The following is a 17,609-nucleotide window of genomic DNA, read 5'->3' on the forward strand; positions in this document are numbered from 1 at the left end:
GGCTCTTCTCTCGTTGCCTTTCTGGTAAACTGGGACGTTCTGTGAGATATTCGGATGCTCATATTATGACTGAACACACGCTGCTTCCTTCTGTGTGTTTTTATGTAGGCTTGGTTTTTCCGCAGGCCCAATGTGAGACCCCTGAACCTTGCACAGACATTCCGGGTGTGTATCTTTAGAAATAAGAGCTTTGATTGATCCGGTATTATAAAAGTATGAAAGCGTTCGTGAGCTATTAATTATCAATCAGGAAGCAATTAAATGGTAATTACGCCTAATGTTTACAGGAGTGCGTCACCGTGTGATTTGCTTTAATGTCAGAGCTTGATGTTCAAGGTTTAGCTGTTTAGTTTCATTGGCAGATGTTTAGACATTTGCCATCCATCAAAATCCCTTTGACAAATTGCTCTGGAGTGAGTGTGTTGACTCTGAAATTGAGGTTTTGATCAAGTTTAGCAGGTGTAATAAATATCAATAATCACCATGTTTGCTGTTGCATTTCATCAGCTGCCATTTAGCAACTTCCTCCCCTTTACCCTGTGTCTGGTGCACACTGGTCAGGAAGCATGTGGCTTTAAATAAGCCAGGCCGGCAGCCTTGATTAATGAGAGGTGTGTGCGTGTTTGTTTGGATTTTCTCCTCGTAGCTGATGGATGACAGCAGTTACATGTCTGTCAGAGTCTGTTCTCAGTCCTCGTGCACTGATGCAGGGAAGTTTACAGCCTCCATTCAGTGTTCATGTGTTCATAGACCAGAGAGACATCATTACTGCTTCAGATGTCCGATGTCCAGCTGGCAGGATACTAAAGGCTCATTTAAAGTACTGCAGGGCATGTAGCCTACAATATTTACACTAAGGCTGGGCAGTATGATCAGTAATGTATGTAATCACTGTATTTTTCAAAATTCTGATGGTATCACTGTATTTTTTTTTCATGCATAATCACGAGTTCACAACATTTTCCACTGGTTGAGAGAGGAATTAATGCAATAGATTGACTAAGGATGGACTGTTTTACTGTGATGATGAGTAAATATTGTAGAATAATCTCACACTAGTAGTAAAACAGGTTTGCATGGCCCCATGTTTGCGCTGCCTGCTGATGTGGAAATCTGGAAAAAAAAAAAAAAAAGAATTAAATGTTATCAAGATGAAATGAATAAACAGGGAAAATTACAGTTTGTATATATGTATTCACATTTAAACATATTTAAATGTTTAAATGTCTGTAGTGTCAATAGCAGCGCAAAAGGCTACGTAATAAACGTAGTCTGTGTGCAACATTTTTTTTTCATTCTCATTTTTTCTCAAAAAAAAGCGTTAGTCAGCGCTGTGTCTTCTTTAGTAGTTAAATTTTCTCTCTACTTCCTGCTTCACTTTGAACCATGACTGAAACAGTTTACAACTGTTGAAAATTAGCTGAAATTTGAATGTCCCAACCAGCGTTATTCCTTATACTTATTTATTATTAGTATGTCTTTTAAAATAATTAATTTGCAGATTGATGGCGTTTATAATATCACTACATGTATTCTTTATTCTATCTTTTCTAGATTCTTATATTCTTACCTCACTCTGGTCACCAGAGCCCTTTCTACAGGTTAAAGAAGATAGGAAAGTAGTCATGAAAAGGTCATGAATGATCTTGAAGTTTAGAGCAACTACTCCATCAAAGCCAACCTGGTAATGGCCTTGTAATTTGCGCATCTTGTTTTCCGTATTTATTTGATTCATGAGTTTTGCAGCGCACTATCTCAAAAAGAGACAAAGACTTAAATTTCGTAATTTTGGTGGGGTGTTTTTTCTCTATTAGCAAGTCATTTCTCAAAAAAAAGTCTTCCTTTATAACGGAAACTAAGTATGAAGCACTTTACTTAAATACAGGCCTGAGGTAATTGTGCTTTACTGAGGTATTTTACTTTAATGGTACTTTCTTCATTGATTGCGCTGTATTTCAGAGGGAAAGATTGTGCTTTTTTTTGTGAGTGTCTCATGAAGGGGACTTAGAACCAAACAATTATGTCTACCTCACACCAGGCAACACGTAACAGAATTTATTCAAACCCAGATTTATTGTAAATTGCGCTATGTTTTTAAATGATGTTGGTTTAATCCTCACACGGACGACTCTGTAATCACACAACCTTCTTAATTGTGTGAACATCTATTAAGTCATTATGAGACTAAAACTACGACTTTTACGTAAAAAATCGCACCAAATGAGAGTAATGGCTCCGCTGGAAATATGCAGCAGTAAAGACAAATATATTGAGCCTGACTGATGAGTTTACAGAAGAACTCATTAAAAAGCCACATCGGCAGCGGGAACCCCAGAAAAATGACCTGTTGGACTCATATAGGAGGTAAACATTTTCTGCCGGAGTGAACAGATTTGTCAGACATCTTGGTTGTTTTAAAAGTAAGCTTTGAATTCCCCAGGATTTGTTGTGAATGAGTCATGCTCAACATAGTCCCGACCTACACGCCGCGATGCAACAGATGCACTTCATCCAAGCCACAGTCCCTGTCTGTTTTTGTTAATCCAGCTACCAGGTCCTGTGTGTGCAGAGAGATTTAACCTGACCAGGCTGACGAAGAATGAAAAGGAGGTGTTAATGAGCTGATAATTAGCCGCACACATGAGAAAAGGGGAGCGAGAGACTCTGTAATTACGACCATGTTTAAAAATTCTAATTAGCTTTCATCAACATTGTCCTGTTGTGACCCTGCTGCCACATATTTCTGAAAGAAGCGAAAGGAAGACGCTAGGATTAGGTGTAATTATTATTTTCCTTTTCGGTGCGGTAAGGCTTCGTCCTCGTGCATTTTTGATGTGACACGTGCTAGTTTGTTGATTTCAGTGAAGAACAGTGGTTTGGGAACAGCAAGGATAAAACATTCCTCAGTGTTAGCAGACACTCGTAGTCGTCTTTGTTATTTTGGGTCAAGATAATGCAGATTTCTTTGCACAAAAAGAACCTTTTATATATGTATACATGAAGTCACAGCTACATTAAATAGGAATAAAGTAGATAAGTTCTTAGTGTGACTTTTAACTGATATATTAGTATTAAAAATACAAAGAAATCTTAACATTTGCATAAATATATTGCTGCCTTTTGTAACTTTATTGCATCCCATAGTATCAAATAATCATGCTTATACATGCATGATTATGCCCTATCTTTTTAACACACACCAAGTTGCAGAAAATTATGCAAGAGGCGTTTTTTATCTTTCTCTAATTTGCACCGTTTGTCACTCCTGTTTGGACTTTTAGAGGCACGTTAAGACGTCTCGTTTGAGGGGTCTGTTTTCCCCTCGCGCCGGCTTCCTCTGACCGCTCAGCTCCACATTGTTTCCAGAGCCAGGGCGATATCCGACCATGCCACTGCTTCCTGATGCTGGACCTGGCCATCTTTCATCGGGGGAATGCCTGAATAGGCTAGGGTTACGCTGAGAGGAGGGTGGATGGGTGGGGGTGTGGGTGTGGGTGTGGGGGGGGCTCCTTTCTGGGTCGTGAGAGTGCGACCGTACGCTGAGTGGAAGCTTCCATATGTGTGTGTGCGCCAACTCCAGGAGTTCGCCCCCATTTCACCCGTTTCAATCAGGACTCTTCTGATCCAGTTTAACCTTTTACCCCCCCCCCCCCCTCCAGCCTCCTCCCGCTCCTTTTTCCCTTCCCCCATCCGCTCCCCGAGCCCCACCGTTAACCCTCTCCCCCCGCTCCCCTTCGTCTCCCCCCGGTGCCCCCCAGAGGTTTGCTTAGAAGCAGGTGACTGATGTAGACTGTCGATATGGCCTCCAGATAACATTAATAAAGGGCTCAACTCCCTCCTCCGCTCCCCACCCAGTCTTTCTCCCCTCCACAAATCCCCACTATGCAAATCTGACCCCTCCTCCCCTCCCCTCCCTTCCTCCTGCTCATTCATTGGGAGGGAGGCTTTGCAGCGGCTTCAGCCCACAAGCAGCAGAAGCAGAAGCAGCAGCGTGGGCTTTGTTGTGGGCTACTGCCGGGGACTGAGGAGAGACACGCACAAACGGAGCAAAAAAAAAAAAAAAAAAAAAAAAACTGCGAGAGCCGCTGATAGAGACGCAGAAAAGCAGACAATGAAGCGCAGAGGAGGAGATTAGATAAAGTTAAGAAGAGGTAAAAATAGAAGCAGACAGACAACGGCCAGAAAGAATAGAGTTGTTTCAAAGATAGAACCAGGAAGCAGCTGTACCGAGGGTATTACAAACATTACAACTACTACCACTACCACTACTGCTGCTGCCTACGCTATTTTCTACTAGTGCTACTACGACTGAAGCCACAACTGTAGCACTGAACTTCTGCTTTTTCAGTGGGGATTTCCTGGTGAGTTTGTTGCTTTGTTGACCAAGTTGTTTCTCTTTGTTCTTTTGCAGAAAAGAAAGGGGAAACTTAGCTTAAAGCTTTATTCTGCCTGAATTTCCTTTATGATGGAAAAAGTGTTGGTGATTAGCTGAACCGGACGATTACGTCTCGGGGGGCAACATTTTCACGTGAAACTTAAATCAGTCTGGACACGATCGTGATTTGCTCAAATCACAAAGTGCTGCCTTAAATCTTCTCGCTGGTTGATACATGTGTTTCTTGTAACCCGGGCTCTGAAAAGCCGAGGTTATTAACTGGAAAGCTGCTTCTTTCCTTTTGTGTTGTTGCTGTGAGGCATAGAAACGTGAAAAGTTGATTCACGAGCGCAGCAGCAGCAGCAGCAGCAGCAGCCTCTGTGTTGGGTTTAAATGGTTAAAGCTGTTATTTGACACAGTTTCCTTTGTTTGGCGTGAAGACTTTTTTGAATGGCATTGATTTTAATCCGCCGCAAAAGACCAGTGACCTCCAAGAAGCAAAATGCCTCAGTCTGAGATTTAACTGTGTAGTTGTGCGTTAATTAAGTTTTAGAGCTCCGTGTGTTTTTAATCATGTTTTTTTTTTGTGCGTGTTTGTGTTGGGAATTCATTTGTACGAGGCTCAGGAAAGGATTAGCGAATAACGAGTGCTTTTTTTTTTTTTTTTTTAGTAGTAGTAGACTACCTTCTTTTTCCACAATCCGTTCAAAGAGATTTTATTCTTTTTGTTTTCATGTGCGCTTTGGAGCCGGACGAGTCTTTGCAGGAGAACATTGTTGTGTTTAAAAAACACGCCGCCTGCAGCTATTTAAGTTACTTCCTCTTCGTTTTGCCACTCACAGTCACACCTGAGGCTAGTGAGTTTCATACTGCTGTAAATTCACTCAAAAGAACAGCATGTTGCTCGCGGTAGTTGGTGAATGAACTATTTGCATTGAGGGTGCTCTTCATGCTGGTGTTGTGCACGTGTGTGTGTGTGCGCGCGTGTGTGTGTGTGTGTGTGTGTGTGTGTGTGTGTGTGTGTGTGTGTGTGTGTGGTAATTAGATGAGGGGTAACTCTGTGGAGACCCTCCCCCACGCCCCAGACAGCAGACACACTCCTCCTTAATGCTGCTGTTCTCGAACACACACACATGCACTCGTTTCCTCAGGCTGTGGCTTACACAGGTCATTGGGTCGGGTTGAAATTATATAGTCGTGATCAGTACCATATGTCTCTGCTTGGTTGCACTGTATACATGCTAATCATGTCCCGCTCTGACTTTATTTGTTGTTCATTGGCGAGGACTTAATTATCTTTCTTTTTTTTTTTTGTAGTTTACGGAAATGAAGCAGATTTAGAATATTTTATTTGGGGAGTGTGTTTGCATATTTTAGCATATTTATTCAAAACCTCAAAGCCAATGCATATAGAAATTAGTTACTAAATATTTGCATACAGAACTGAAATAAATAATTAGATTTAGACTTTATTTATCCAGAAGGGAAATTGCTTGGTCAAAAATGATAATAAAAAAAAAAAAATTAAGTAAAAAACAAGTCAAATAAAATAAAACAGTACAAGCAAAAATGTGCAATTCATTAAAAAAGCAAAATGCAGAAAAATAAATCCTGATAATGTGAAATCAGTTGCAGCACCGCTATCAACAGGATTCTGTTGAACATTAAGCCAAACTCACCTGGTTTGTTTCTCTTTCGGCTCGGTCATTAGGTTTGCAGCGAAACGCTCTTCAGATCCGCGTGGTTTCAAATTACGGGAGGAGAGCCTCGGCTTTGTTTGCCCAAATGTGTTTGAAGTTTAACTCACTTGCAAACTTCGCGCGGCCTCACTGTAGAGCGGGAACACGCAGAACCTGGCGGCGTTTAGTAAAAGCCATTCACAAGCGGATTTTCTTTGGAGGATGTGGTTTAGAAGATGTCTCAGTCTCTTTTTTTTTTCCCTAACGCAAATGTGACGCGATAAACCTGTACATGGTGGAATATGACGTTAATCACCAGTGTGGAAACATTATGTGCTGTCACATGGAGTTAAATGCGAATGGATTAGAACATTTTTTTTTCATGAGGGAAAGATCAGAGAAGACCCCCAACCTCACCCGAACACTCAGATTCCCTACGGTGAATTAAAACCCGCTGATACTGACTGGTGCCCTGCAAACAAATTCTTTGTGGGGTTTATGGCTTCTGTGCTGGACTGAATGAGCGCTCCACTGTGCGTCCGGGTCGGCGCCGCTGTCGCCCTGCGAGGGCGCTTTGTGTCACTGATCTCGGTGTGAGCTTCCGAACGAGCCCTCGCCGCCTGAAACAAGACACTGCTCTGTTCTACGCCCACTTTCACTCAGTTCCCAATTAAGCAGCTTCCAGGACGCTGTGGCTGCCCCCTCGGAGAATACTGCAGACCTTCCATAGGCGCTCCATATTGCTTCAGTCAAGAACAGTCTAATGAAAGCGTTGGCCCCTTGAGAGTTTCCACATGCACTCGCAGGACCCCGGCTTTCACCGTTGCTATTGAAATAGGAGATGCTTATCTTTTTTTTCACTTCCCCCCTCTTTCATTCACACATTCACTGTGATAATTGTGTGATCATATCACAGTGTCATGCTTAAGCTAATGATAGAACAGGTTGGTGGAGGTGAAACTGTCGTTTTTCTCCATAACAATGGCTGTTTCCTCTCCTCTTTCTTTGTTGTCGCTTTCTTTCTTTCTTTCTTGCTTTTAACACCTACGCTAATAAGGACTTCAAAGTTGGACACAATCTCCGGTTTATATAATGTCAGTCAAGAAATATGTTTTGAGCAGTATTTATTTCTGTAGTTAGGAAACAAAGTTAGATTAGTAAAACCCGTAGGCCACAAGGACGTGTCAGGCTACAGTTTAGTAGCAGAATTGAGATGCAACTTTTTATTGGTCCCTGAAAGTCACACAAAAAATACAATTTAGGTACACTGGTCAGACATAACATTATGACCACCTTCCTAATATTATGTAGGTCTGTCTTGTGCCTCTAAAATAGCTGTGACTCATCAGAGAATGGACATGGTCCTTCTGAAAGTGTCCTGTGGTGTCTGGAGACACAATGTTGTTAGTGGGGTGGTCTTTGGGTCCTATGGTTTGAGGGAGGGTTGGGAGAGGGGGCTCTGTGGATCATACCATAGATACTTTACCAGTTTGGTTTTTTATCAGTTTTCTTGCAAATTTGGAGGCCAGGTCAACACCTTGTGTCGTTTTTCATGTTTTTTTGTGTTGTTCCTAAACTGTTTTTGTGTGTGTCTGTGTCAGGCTGCATCCTGCTGGAGATGACTGCTGCCATCAAGGAGTGACATTGATATGGGGCTGGGGTGCCTGGTTCTGGTCTAGTTGTTTGGTGCATTTCTAAGTGACATGAATGCTAGGTCCAAAAGCTTCCAAGCTTCCCAGTTTCCAATGGTCTATGTTTACGTGGTCATAATGTTATGGCTGATCGGTGAAGAATAAGGCAGGAGAAAAAATAAGGGGTACAAAAAATATTTTACAGACTGCGTCAAGCTTAAGTAACTAATTACAGCTTGGTGAGAAGGTTCATGTGGTGGAGGTTGACTATACGCTTTGATACTCATGAGTTACGTAAGTAATGACCGACTCTAACAGGAGTACTGCTCTTAAAAACACATATTGCACAGACATGACACAGAAGAACAAGAATGAAAACCTGAGATATGTGTGTTGCTCTTGATGAAAGCCCAAACTCACACACAGTTAAATGACAAATACGCACATCGTGTTTTATCACAGATGGAGGGAATATAAAGAACAGTTCATGCACCTGGCGTAGTTCTAACATTTTGTAACTGTCTTATTCTTATTACCAGACAGGCCAGTACAGTTGTTTTTTAGGCTGTATCTGTTGACATAGAAACCAGTTACCGATGCTTCCTGTATGTTGCACCGCACACACGGATCCAAAAGTGGAACCAGGTTATAAATTAAAACGTAAAGATGGACCGCCTGTTGTTGAAAGCATGTTCATAATACAGGAGCACAACCACGCTGCTTTTTTTAATCTTTTAAGAATATCTGGGTATTAGTATTTAAATCTTAATAATTTTCCAATCAAGTTTTAATATATAGTTTGTTTTCCCTATCAATGCTCAGCATGGTCACACCTCTAAAGTCACACAATCAAAGCATGCATATGCAAACATGAAACTCATTTTACATCAATATGTGAACCTGCGCAAAGAAAACCATATTATCACCACAGCCACCATATTTGTTGCGTTGTGCAAGAAAGGGGAGCTTTGAGGAATCGTCTAGCGGGCAGGTCTCTGGGGGAATCGTGACTTTTGACTCTGATTTCGGTGTAGGGAGGGGCTCAGCACAAAGGAGCTGCCAATCTCAGAGGACTAGAGAAGAATCTAAACAAATCTCCTCCGCAGACCGCTCAGTTATCCATTCTCCCCTGTCTTTTGTCTTCCTTTTCCACATTTCCCCCCGTTCTTGCACCAGCAAAGGAGATCCTGTGCACGTCTTTATTTGTGCTTCTATGGAGTTCAGATATAATTGGGATGCCGTTTGTGTGGAACTGCATCGATTAGTTAATTCATCTACTCGCAAAATCAGGAAATGCCAAACACTTGGTGGTTCTTGCTTGTTTTATATCTATCTATATATAAAAGGATATTATGCTTTTGTTAAAATTAATTGACAAATTTGGTCACTGCTGGTTTTATATGTGTCTTTTTCTATCTGTTCTTTGCACAGTTACCCTCCCTGGTGCGCTCCTTGCCCCCGTTTCTTCCGCCTCAGCAACACGTCGCTCCTCTTTCAACTCCTCCTCCTCCATGCAGACCTCATATCGACTGCCCAACCCCTTGCCGCCCCTCCCTGTTCGCAAGGGCGTCCGAGGTCGCCGTCCCAAATCCCAGACTATTGCTCTGCTGAAGGCAGCGGCCGAGGCGGCGGCGGCGGCGGCAGTAAATGGAGCATCACAGAGCCCAGCCGGACCTGGCTCTGAGGCTCAGCTGGCCCCCAGACCACACAAGAAGAGAGGGCCCAAGCCTAAGAACAAGGTGAGATGTCACGCAAGTTGTAATCTATTACGCTGTGGGCTGTGACCCTGTCATTTTATGTTTTGTGTGTTATGGCAGAAATGATTTTGACGGAGTGGACGCGTGGTCAGAGGTGGACTGTTAGAGGAAAGAGTGAATATTTATGCTGTTTTGTTCATGTGTGGGGGGAATTTAAGCACTGCATTAACTAACAAATCACTAGCTAACAGCCCTTGTATGTTACAGAGCTCTAATGAGAAACGGTTTGCTTGTTTTTTTTTTTTTTTTTTGTTTGTGTTTCTCCAGAAGAAGCCTCGGGTGGTGCAATCCCTGGGGTCATCATCAGTTACAGCTCCTCCTCCCCCTCCAGAGACCAGATTGAGCGCCGGCCATGTCTCAGTGGACAACAGCCTTAGCAACAGCTCAAATGTAGTTTGCACAGGTAAACTGAATCACCGATAAAATGGATCTGAATGCCCAGAATAGGTGCATAGTGGATTCAGAGAGTATTCAGATCCATTCACTTTCCAGACAATTTTTTTCTTTTAGACCGACAAAATGAATCCACAAACACAAAGCGAATTTAATTATGCAGTGAAAACATTTTTAGAAATCTCTACAAAGATTTTTAAGAAAAAGAGTTGCTGTTCCACTATGTCTTGCAGCCAGGTTCAGACTGCCTGCTTTAATTATCCTTGAAATGTGTCTAGAACAGAGGGTCCACCTGTGGCAAATTGAAATAAATTAGACACAGTTTATTTAGAAAGTCACACTCTGGTGTGTGTATATTCCAAAAATTGTGTATGTCAGGACAAAACAAGGCACGAAATTTAAGGAACTCGGTGTGTTCCCAGGAGCGCAGTGGCATCAATAATCATGAAACGGAAAACACCTTTATAAAACTCTGTGGAGCTGGCTGTCTGCCCCAGTAACTGAGCAAGGAGGGCTTTGGTTAGTGTCACTCTGATACAGGATGCAGCTTGTTAAAAGTTTTTTTATTTTCTTTTTGAAATAATGCACATAACTCATGCATGTATGCATGCATGCATAAAGAAATGTAACCATAATCTGAAAATATTGCATTGCATATGTGCAGTATTTATCAGATCATTGATATTATTCTAGAAATTAGATTTAAGTTAATAAAAGTTTAAAGGTTGCTGAGACCATGAAGAACGTGAAGGGCAGGCACTGTTGATCCCCATGTTGAAGCATGGTGGCGGCAGCATCATGCTATTTTCCAGCGTGAAGGACCAGAAAATAGTGGGATTGAGGAAACAATGAATACAGCAAACTACAGAGAATTACCTAAAGAAATTCGAGTGCAGGGAACTGAAACTATGTTTGTGGTTCACCCTATAGCATGAGCTCAAACATACAGCAGACATAACGCCGGAGTTGCTTCAGGTCAAGCCTCTGACTGTCGACATTAAGACCCCACAGAACATCTGTGGAGGGACCTGTAGACACCAGTTCTCACATGCTTTCAATCTAATGTGACAGAGCTTGAAAGAATGGGAGGAACTGCCCAAATCCAGATGTGCAAATGCTGTAGAGACTATCCAACAAAACCCCTAATTACTGGCAAAAGGTGCTTCTACAAAGTAAAGATCCAAGCGTCTGGATGCTTTGGAATAATTGTAATAAGTCGTGGTTCAATAAATAAAGGAACAACAAGACATTTTCACTTTTAAATTACATCTGCAACACAATGTGTACGAAAGGGTTGGTCTAGATTCACGGTTGTATCGCTGTTTGCTTATGTTTTCTCCTTTTTCGCGTCATGCAAGTGTGCGTCTATGTGAACAAGCACGGCGACTACGGCCCACATCTGGACCGGAAACTAGTGCAGCAGCTCCCGGACCACTTTGGCCCAGCTCCAGTCAACGCAGTGCTCCAGCAGGCTGTCCAGGCCTGCGTGGACTGCACATACCAGCAGTCCGTCCTGCTGTCGTTTCTACAGAGCCAGTCCCATACAGGAGGAGAGGTCATCAGAGGTAAATGGAGTGAACACCACACCTAACAGTGTAAATCCCAAATGTCTCCCGTATGAAAATATAGAAAACAAAGAAAGAAGCAAAACTTGAAACGACTTGTTTCAACACTACTCCCATTGAACTTAGATCTTAAATTTGCTTTCTTGTCGCACGCTACAGTATGAGATGAATGGTTAATAGTTTAGGTACTGCCAACAGTCAGTTACTTAGGATAACTATACACACCGATCAGCCACATTATTAAAACCACTGACAGGAGAGGTGAATAACGCTGACAATCTTGTGACAATACAGTATTGTGCTACAATATTCACTTTCTCAGCATAAACGTAGTTTCCTGATTAAACTATAAATAATCTGTTGATTAATAAGATAATTTATGATGTGATCTTCTTGTCTTTATGCTGAGTTAAACAACACTAGTTATCTTGATCATTTCATCTGCAAAGTAAGCAAAGCGATACACATGTACACTAAAATGTTAAACGTTAAAAAGAAAAAGTGCTAAAAAAGTGCCAGATAATTTCTCATTTCTAACGGCGCAGCGTGTCCTGCAGAGGCAATCAGCTAGGTGAAATTGGTTAGAGCACACATGAATATGGTGTGTGTGTGTGTGTATGTGTGTGTGTGTTTGTGTGAGAAAGGGGAGAGAGGAGGATTAAAAGATGGTGCCCGTGGCAGCAGCTGATGTGAGCACTGTGTCTGTAATCAGAAGTGACATGTGCATCTAACCTGGTTTGGGGTTCTAGGATTGAGTCTCCCTTGGGGGTCCGGATTGTGCAGGGTGTGTGTGAGGTTGGGGTGGGGAGAGGGGTTTTAATTTGTGGATTTGTGTGCAGGCTTGGCTTGGGTGGGAGGGTATAATGTAGTGTGGGATTGGGTGAAAAAAAAAAATATGCGGGTTTAAAAAAGGAGGGTGCTAAACCATCTGCTGTTTTCTCTCGCTGTGAATGCGCCGTGTGTTTTATGTACACAGACGCCACCAGACACGCGCAAACTAATAGATGATCTGTTCTGTTCCCCAGTGCGATCGGAACATGGTATCCGCTACGTGAAGCTGCCCTCGGTGTCCAGTGCGTCTTCTGTGCTGCGGTTCTTGGAGAACATGTGCCAACACCTGGAGAGTGACAGTTTGTTCAGCTCGCAGCCGTTTAGCCCGTACAGCAACAACACACGTTTCTACAACAGAGCCAAGTCAGGTAGGGGAATGTGTGTATGGGGAAACTGTCAGAGGAGGAAGTGAAGAGTCTTAATATCCAAAAAGAGGAAGATTACATTTTTTTTAAATGGCGTCGTTAACTGGCTTAGGGTGAGACACTACAGGTGAATAGGGTAAAATTTTTAACTAACAGATACCACCATGAAACTTCAACCATTGATTACTTACATAAATACAATCTGTTTTTGTATTACAAGTTTTCTTTGAATGAATATTTAAATATGCAAATGACACATTTCTGTCACTCCATAAATCTCAAGATACTGTCAACAGTCCAAAAAAAAATCTAATTTTCCAATGTTTGTAGGAGTAAAATGTTCTATAAATCAGGCTCAGGATGTAAATACCTGCAGAATGTAGTTGGGAATAAATCTGAAAGTTTGGTAGGTGTAAGTGCTACTGGCTCAGAGTATGTAGAAATACTCATTTTCAGAAAACGGCCTTTAAAGTTTTACATTGAGAAATTATATATATTTTATTGGAAACCGGATTGTACCAAAACCACAAACCTCAAAGTAAATCAGTGGGTGAAAAAACAGTGATTTTTCTTGCCGTGTCTCGCCTTAAGCTCCCCTAAATAATGTGGTGTTGTTTTATTTATTTATTAAATGTCTTTGCAAAAAAAATAAATAAATAAAAATCAATAGAATATGAGTTTAAATAATTATATATCATAACTTAAATATGATCATAAATCCATTTCCCTTCACTTCATAGTGTAAGGTACGGTGCGTCCTTATCCAATCCATTCAACTCATAAATATTCATTTAATTCATGTAATTAAATAATATTTATCAGGGTTTGAAACTGCAACCATTTTAGTCACATATGTAATCTGTGCGACTTCAAAATACTTAAAAGCAAACAGTTATTGTGTTGTGAGCGAAAGTCGCGCCTCTGTGTTGAGTTATTAATAGTTACCGTTGGAACTGGTGTTTGTTGTGGCAGTGTGTTTAAAACAGACTGAAATAATAACAATAAATAAATTCTCAGTCTCTGTTAGCTGTTTGTGACATTTTGTGCTAACATGCTACTTTCGCTCACATCCTGTGCACCTCCTGGGGGCTGAGCCTCCCCTGTCTTTAAAACCTAGTGACGCCCCTGCTCTGAAGCATCTTTTGATTCTCTTTTATTTTACACTATTAAAAACCTACTGATTGCTGGTTGCTATGTTAAATTAGTTTTTTTCTCTATAAATGCTAATAGCTGTATGTGGACGCTTGGTGGGAGTTGAGGTAGAAATTAAGCCGCGACACCATTATTGACTGAACCCGGTTTCCTGTACTTCCTTCACGTACTACTATGTGCATGGGTCTGTGTAGTCCTGCCACCCCAGAGCCTCAGTCTTAATCTTAATCCCACAGAACCGTTGTCCCGCACCGAAAACGGCCTGCCCAATGACGATTCCCCCAAGGACCCCCCTCCCAGCACGCGTCCCCTCCACACCCCCTCGGAGTACAGAGCAGCAAAGAGAGAGCGGCCGTATTATCCCGGACACACACAAACTCCGCCGCCCCTGAGACGCGTCAGCTCCAACCCGTCTGAACTTGGGCAGATGTGTGCGCACAGACGAGTGGAGGGTAGGGCAACGTTGTCGCATTGTCTGACTCGGTTCTTTCAAAGGGAAACTGTGAAATAAGGAAATTTAAGCATGCAGATGTATTTCTTTGTATCACTAGATTGTGTTATTTTAAGTTATGTGTAGGCCTTTTCACAACCGGCCACATCCATTCTGTTAGTCGCCCCGGGGTCAGTCAAACCACTCAACTGTTGAGGTTTAAGCAGCAAATCCTTTTCTACATTTAAAGTGATTTGGTTGTCGGCCATTGACTTGTGCAATAGTGGAAACTAGGGCCACTAGTGGATGCTCCAGGCTCTGGTCTGATCTTAGTAGCTCTCTTGTATATATTCATATATAACAAAAAATATGCAAAAAACTGTCTTTAATTCATGAAAGTCAGTTTTAATTAATTTATTTAATTAGTTAAATTAATTGTTATTAATTTACTTTAACATATATCTATAAAATAGACTTTGTGTCACCAGTGATTTGTTTTTCTTTGTCTGGGATCATGGTGTCTCTCTTAATGTGTCTTTGTTTTGTTTTTCCCCCTTTCTCTTTCCCCCACGTGTCAGCAGCAAGCTCAACAACTGGTCCAGACAATGTGAAACAAGACAAGGACGGTTCAGCAAACAGCGCCTCGTCCTGGTCGGTCGACGACGTCATACGGTTCGTCCAAGAGGCCGATCCCCAAACTCTCGGGCCACACGTCGAACTGTTCAGGAAGCATGTGAGTGTTTCTTCTTTGTGATGTTTTACCCTCATGTCCTGTTAGTGCTCAGCTTATTCATTTATGCATTGATAATTAAGCAGTGATTATGCTTTTTTGCTATGATATTTGGCTAAGGTGTGAATTTCTTAATTTTTTATTTATTTTTTTTTTTGGTATTTCAAAGACTAATCCCATAATACTCTATTTTTACTGTGTAACCTAAATTGTTACATTGTCCTCTTCAAAAACAGCATTGACTATAAAAAAATATCCATTAAAATCAATGTGTAAGAAAAAAAGTAGAAAAAAAATATTAGTTATTTTTATGGCATTTTGAAGAGGGGACTTTTGTCCCTTAATGGCAACAATGTAACATTTTTAAAAGAGGGTATGAGGATTAATAGTTAACAAATTACAACTACAATGTGTAAATTCCATGTTAAATAAACTTAAACATACATTAACTCTTTAAGACCTAAACATTTGCCTTTCGGATAAAAAAAAAGGTCTTCCAGACAAAAGTACAACTTCCCAGTGTTTAGCCACACTTTAAATCTTGTCAATAGCCCAAACCATTGTGAGTTACGTTAATTCAAAGATTTAAAGGGTTAAGTAAACAGCTTAATCAAGTCATTATTTTTTTGTGGGAGTGTGTTATGTTCTCCCTGCTGATTTAATTCTCCTCTCCCTACAGGAGATTGACGGCAAGGCCTTGATGCTGCTGCGCAGTGACGTCATCATGAAGTACATGGGACTGAAGCTGGGCCCGGCGCTCAAACTCTGCCACCACATCGAGAAGCTGAAACAGACCAAACCATAGACACGAGGGAACTCCTGTTTGTCACCGGCTTCACACACACAGAACACACATCACTCTACAGGGACGCGGTGCTGCGCAAATCCTCCTGAACCAGGGACGCAACTAACAATGAGGACGACTGAGGTCATGGTCCCGGCTCTTTGGGTTAATTTGGGAGTTTAACGAACGGAAGCGGGTTTCGGTTTTAGGTGGTGGCTGTTTCATGGCCCGAGGCTGACGAGCGAACGGATTTCATTCCTCAGATTTGTATTCATGGAAACGTGGAGGAGAGCAGCATTTGAGACGTTCACGGTTCACAGAAAGTATAATTAAACAATAACAGTGTACCTCAGTGTTTATGAAATCCTAGTGACTTCCCTGACCACAACACATTTTCTTTTTTTTCTATTTACAGAACACAGTTTAAAACAAACACACATAGCACAAGAAATCATTATTTGTGTAGCTGTATCATATTTGACATCTGAGCTTTTTAACTTTTAGCTATCTTACTCACATTTGTGTCTTTTTTTTTTTGCCTTACTATCTATATCTGGAGCCTGTTATTTATCAGTCGTTATCAGTTCACCTCTTCATCACTGTAGGTTTTGGATCTTCATTTCTTTTTTGTCTGTTTCTCTAGTCAGAATTTCAGGATGGACATTCTGCACTAAAGACTAGGAAAGCTAGTTCAGGTACAGTCAGTGAACGCATCACTGCATCATTTCTAACTAACACAGTACAGTTTTGATGTGCGTTACATACTGTCATATGTAGTTTATGCATGCCAGCGTATGTATGGGGTCATGAGCATTATCAGTAACAGGTACTGGACAACGGGAGCGCACCGGTTATGTGAGCGAGGATCGCTGAAGGTTTTCGCGTTGGAGAAATCTTGTTCCTTTAAGTCAGTCGGTGAAAAATATATCTTGTCCCCAAAAAGTCCCGAATTAAGTTTAGTAGACTGGGTACCAGTTTCTTTTAAATGCTGACTATCAACCTTTTTTATTAGTACGCACAACAGAGTGTAGATGTAAAAACAAAAAAAAAAATAAAAATACAGTTAGTGAAGAATAATTTCTCTTTCATTTGGATGCTGGAAGACATTCGAGCTGGTTGGGCTCAGCTTGAGCGCTGTGGCCACATGATTGTATTACGCTTCGACAGTCAAACAAATACACATGCGTGCACGCGCGCGGCACACATATAGACACACACATCCGATGACTGGAATCCTGCAAGTGTTTTGAAATTAAAAAAAATGAAAGTAGAATAATTGATGGCCGAGCTGCGAGAGCTGTACAGGAAGTTCTCCTCTCCTGGGAGACGGTGACTGATAGAGAAACTGTTTTGTATAAAGTTGGTTGGTTTTGATATAATTTTTGTACTATAACAAAGTGTTTCAGCCTGTTTGTGTAATCATTCGTTTCTGCCTGAAATAGTTTTTGTGTGCACCGTCAAATAACTACCTACAAGACGATATCGTGTTACGAAATATTTATCTGTTTTTTTGTTGTTGTTTTTTTTTGTTTTTTTTTTTTCTTTTATGGCAGAAATTCTCATTTTCTGAACATTTCAGAACCATTTTCAAACCAAATCCTGTCTGTCGTAGCTGCCTAGCTGCATTTCACACTGTTGCTCTCCAGTAGTGGTAACAAGTTGATACTTGAAGCCAACTTGCTTTAATGTGAAACTCAGGTTTTTAGTAGTTTGTTTTACATCATTAGCATTTTGTGGTCATTACTACGACATAGAGGGACTGCACAATAACCAACTATGTATAATATTTTTATGCCTTGTCGATTGTCATCTATCACTTTGCATTATTTCATGTGTGTGTATATATATATGACTTTTTACGATGTTTGTTAAATATGTTTGATATGCATTCACACAATTAAACCTTTGTTTACATCA

General features: G+C 41.2%; 1 protein-coding gene across 4 annotated transcripts in view; it reads left to right on the top strand.

Moving 5' to 3' along the window:
• Positions 1 to 17,609, top strand: part of scml2 (Scm polycomb group protein like 2) — a 30,523-nt gene extending 12,914 nt beyond the window's left edge. For 3 of the 4 annotated variants that reach the window (XM_047580166.1, XM_047580167.1, XM_047580169.1), the window contains 7 exons: positions 9,117 to 9,424; positions 9,710 to 9,845; positions 11,194 to 11,400; positions 12,426 to 12,599; positions 13,985 to 14,200; positions 14,760 to 14,911; positions 15,588 to 17,609. In XM_047580166.1, the coding sequence (XP_047436122.1) occupies positions 9,117 to 9,424; positions 9,710 to 9,845; positions 11,194 to 11,400; positions 12,426 to 12,599; positions 13,985 to 14,200; positions 14,760 to 14,911; positions 15,588 to 15,713 (1,319 nt within the window). In that variant the 3' untranslated portion in view covers positions 15,714 to 17,609. The remainder of the gene's footprint in view (positions 1 to 9,116; positions 9,425 to 9,709; positions 9,846 to 11,193; positions 11,401 to 12,425; positions 12,600 to 13,984; positions 14,201 to 14,759; positions 14,912 to 15,587) is intronic. The other variant, XM_047580168.1, reaches the window with a different exon arrangement.

This window comes from Mugil cephalus, chromosome 3 (assembly GCF_022458985.1).
Source record: "Mugil cephalus isolate CIBA_MC_2020 chromosome 3, CIBA_Mcephalus_1.1, whole genome shotgun sequence".
NCBI classification, from domain to species: domain Eukaryota; kingdom Metazoa; phylum Chordata; class Actinopteri; order Mugiliformes; family Mugilidae; genus Mugil; species Mugil cephalus.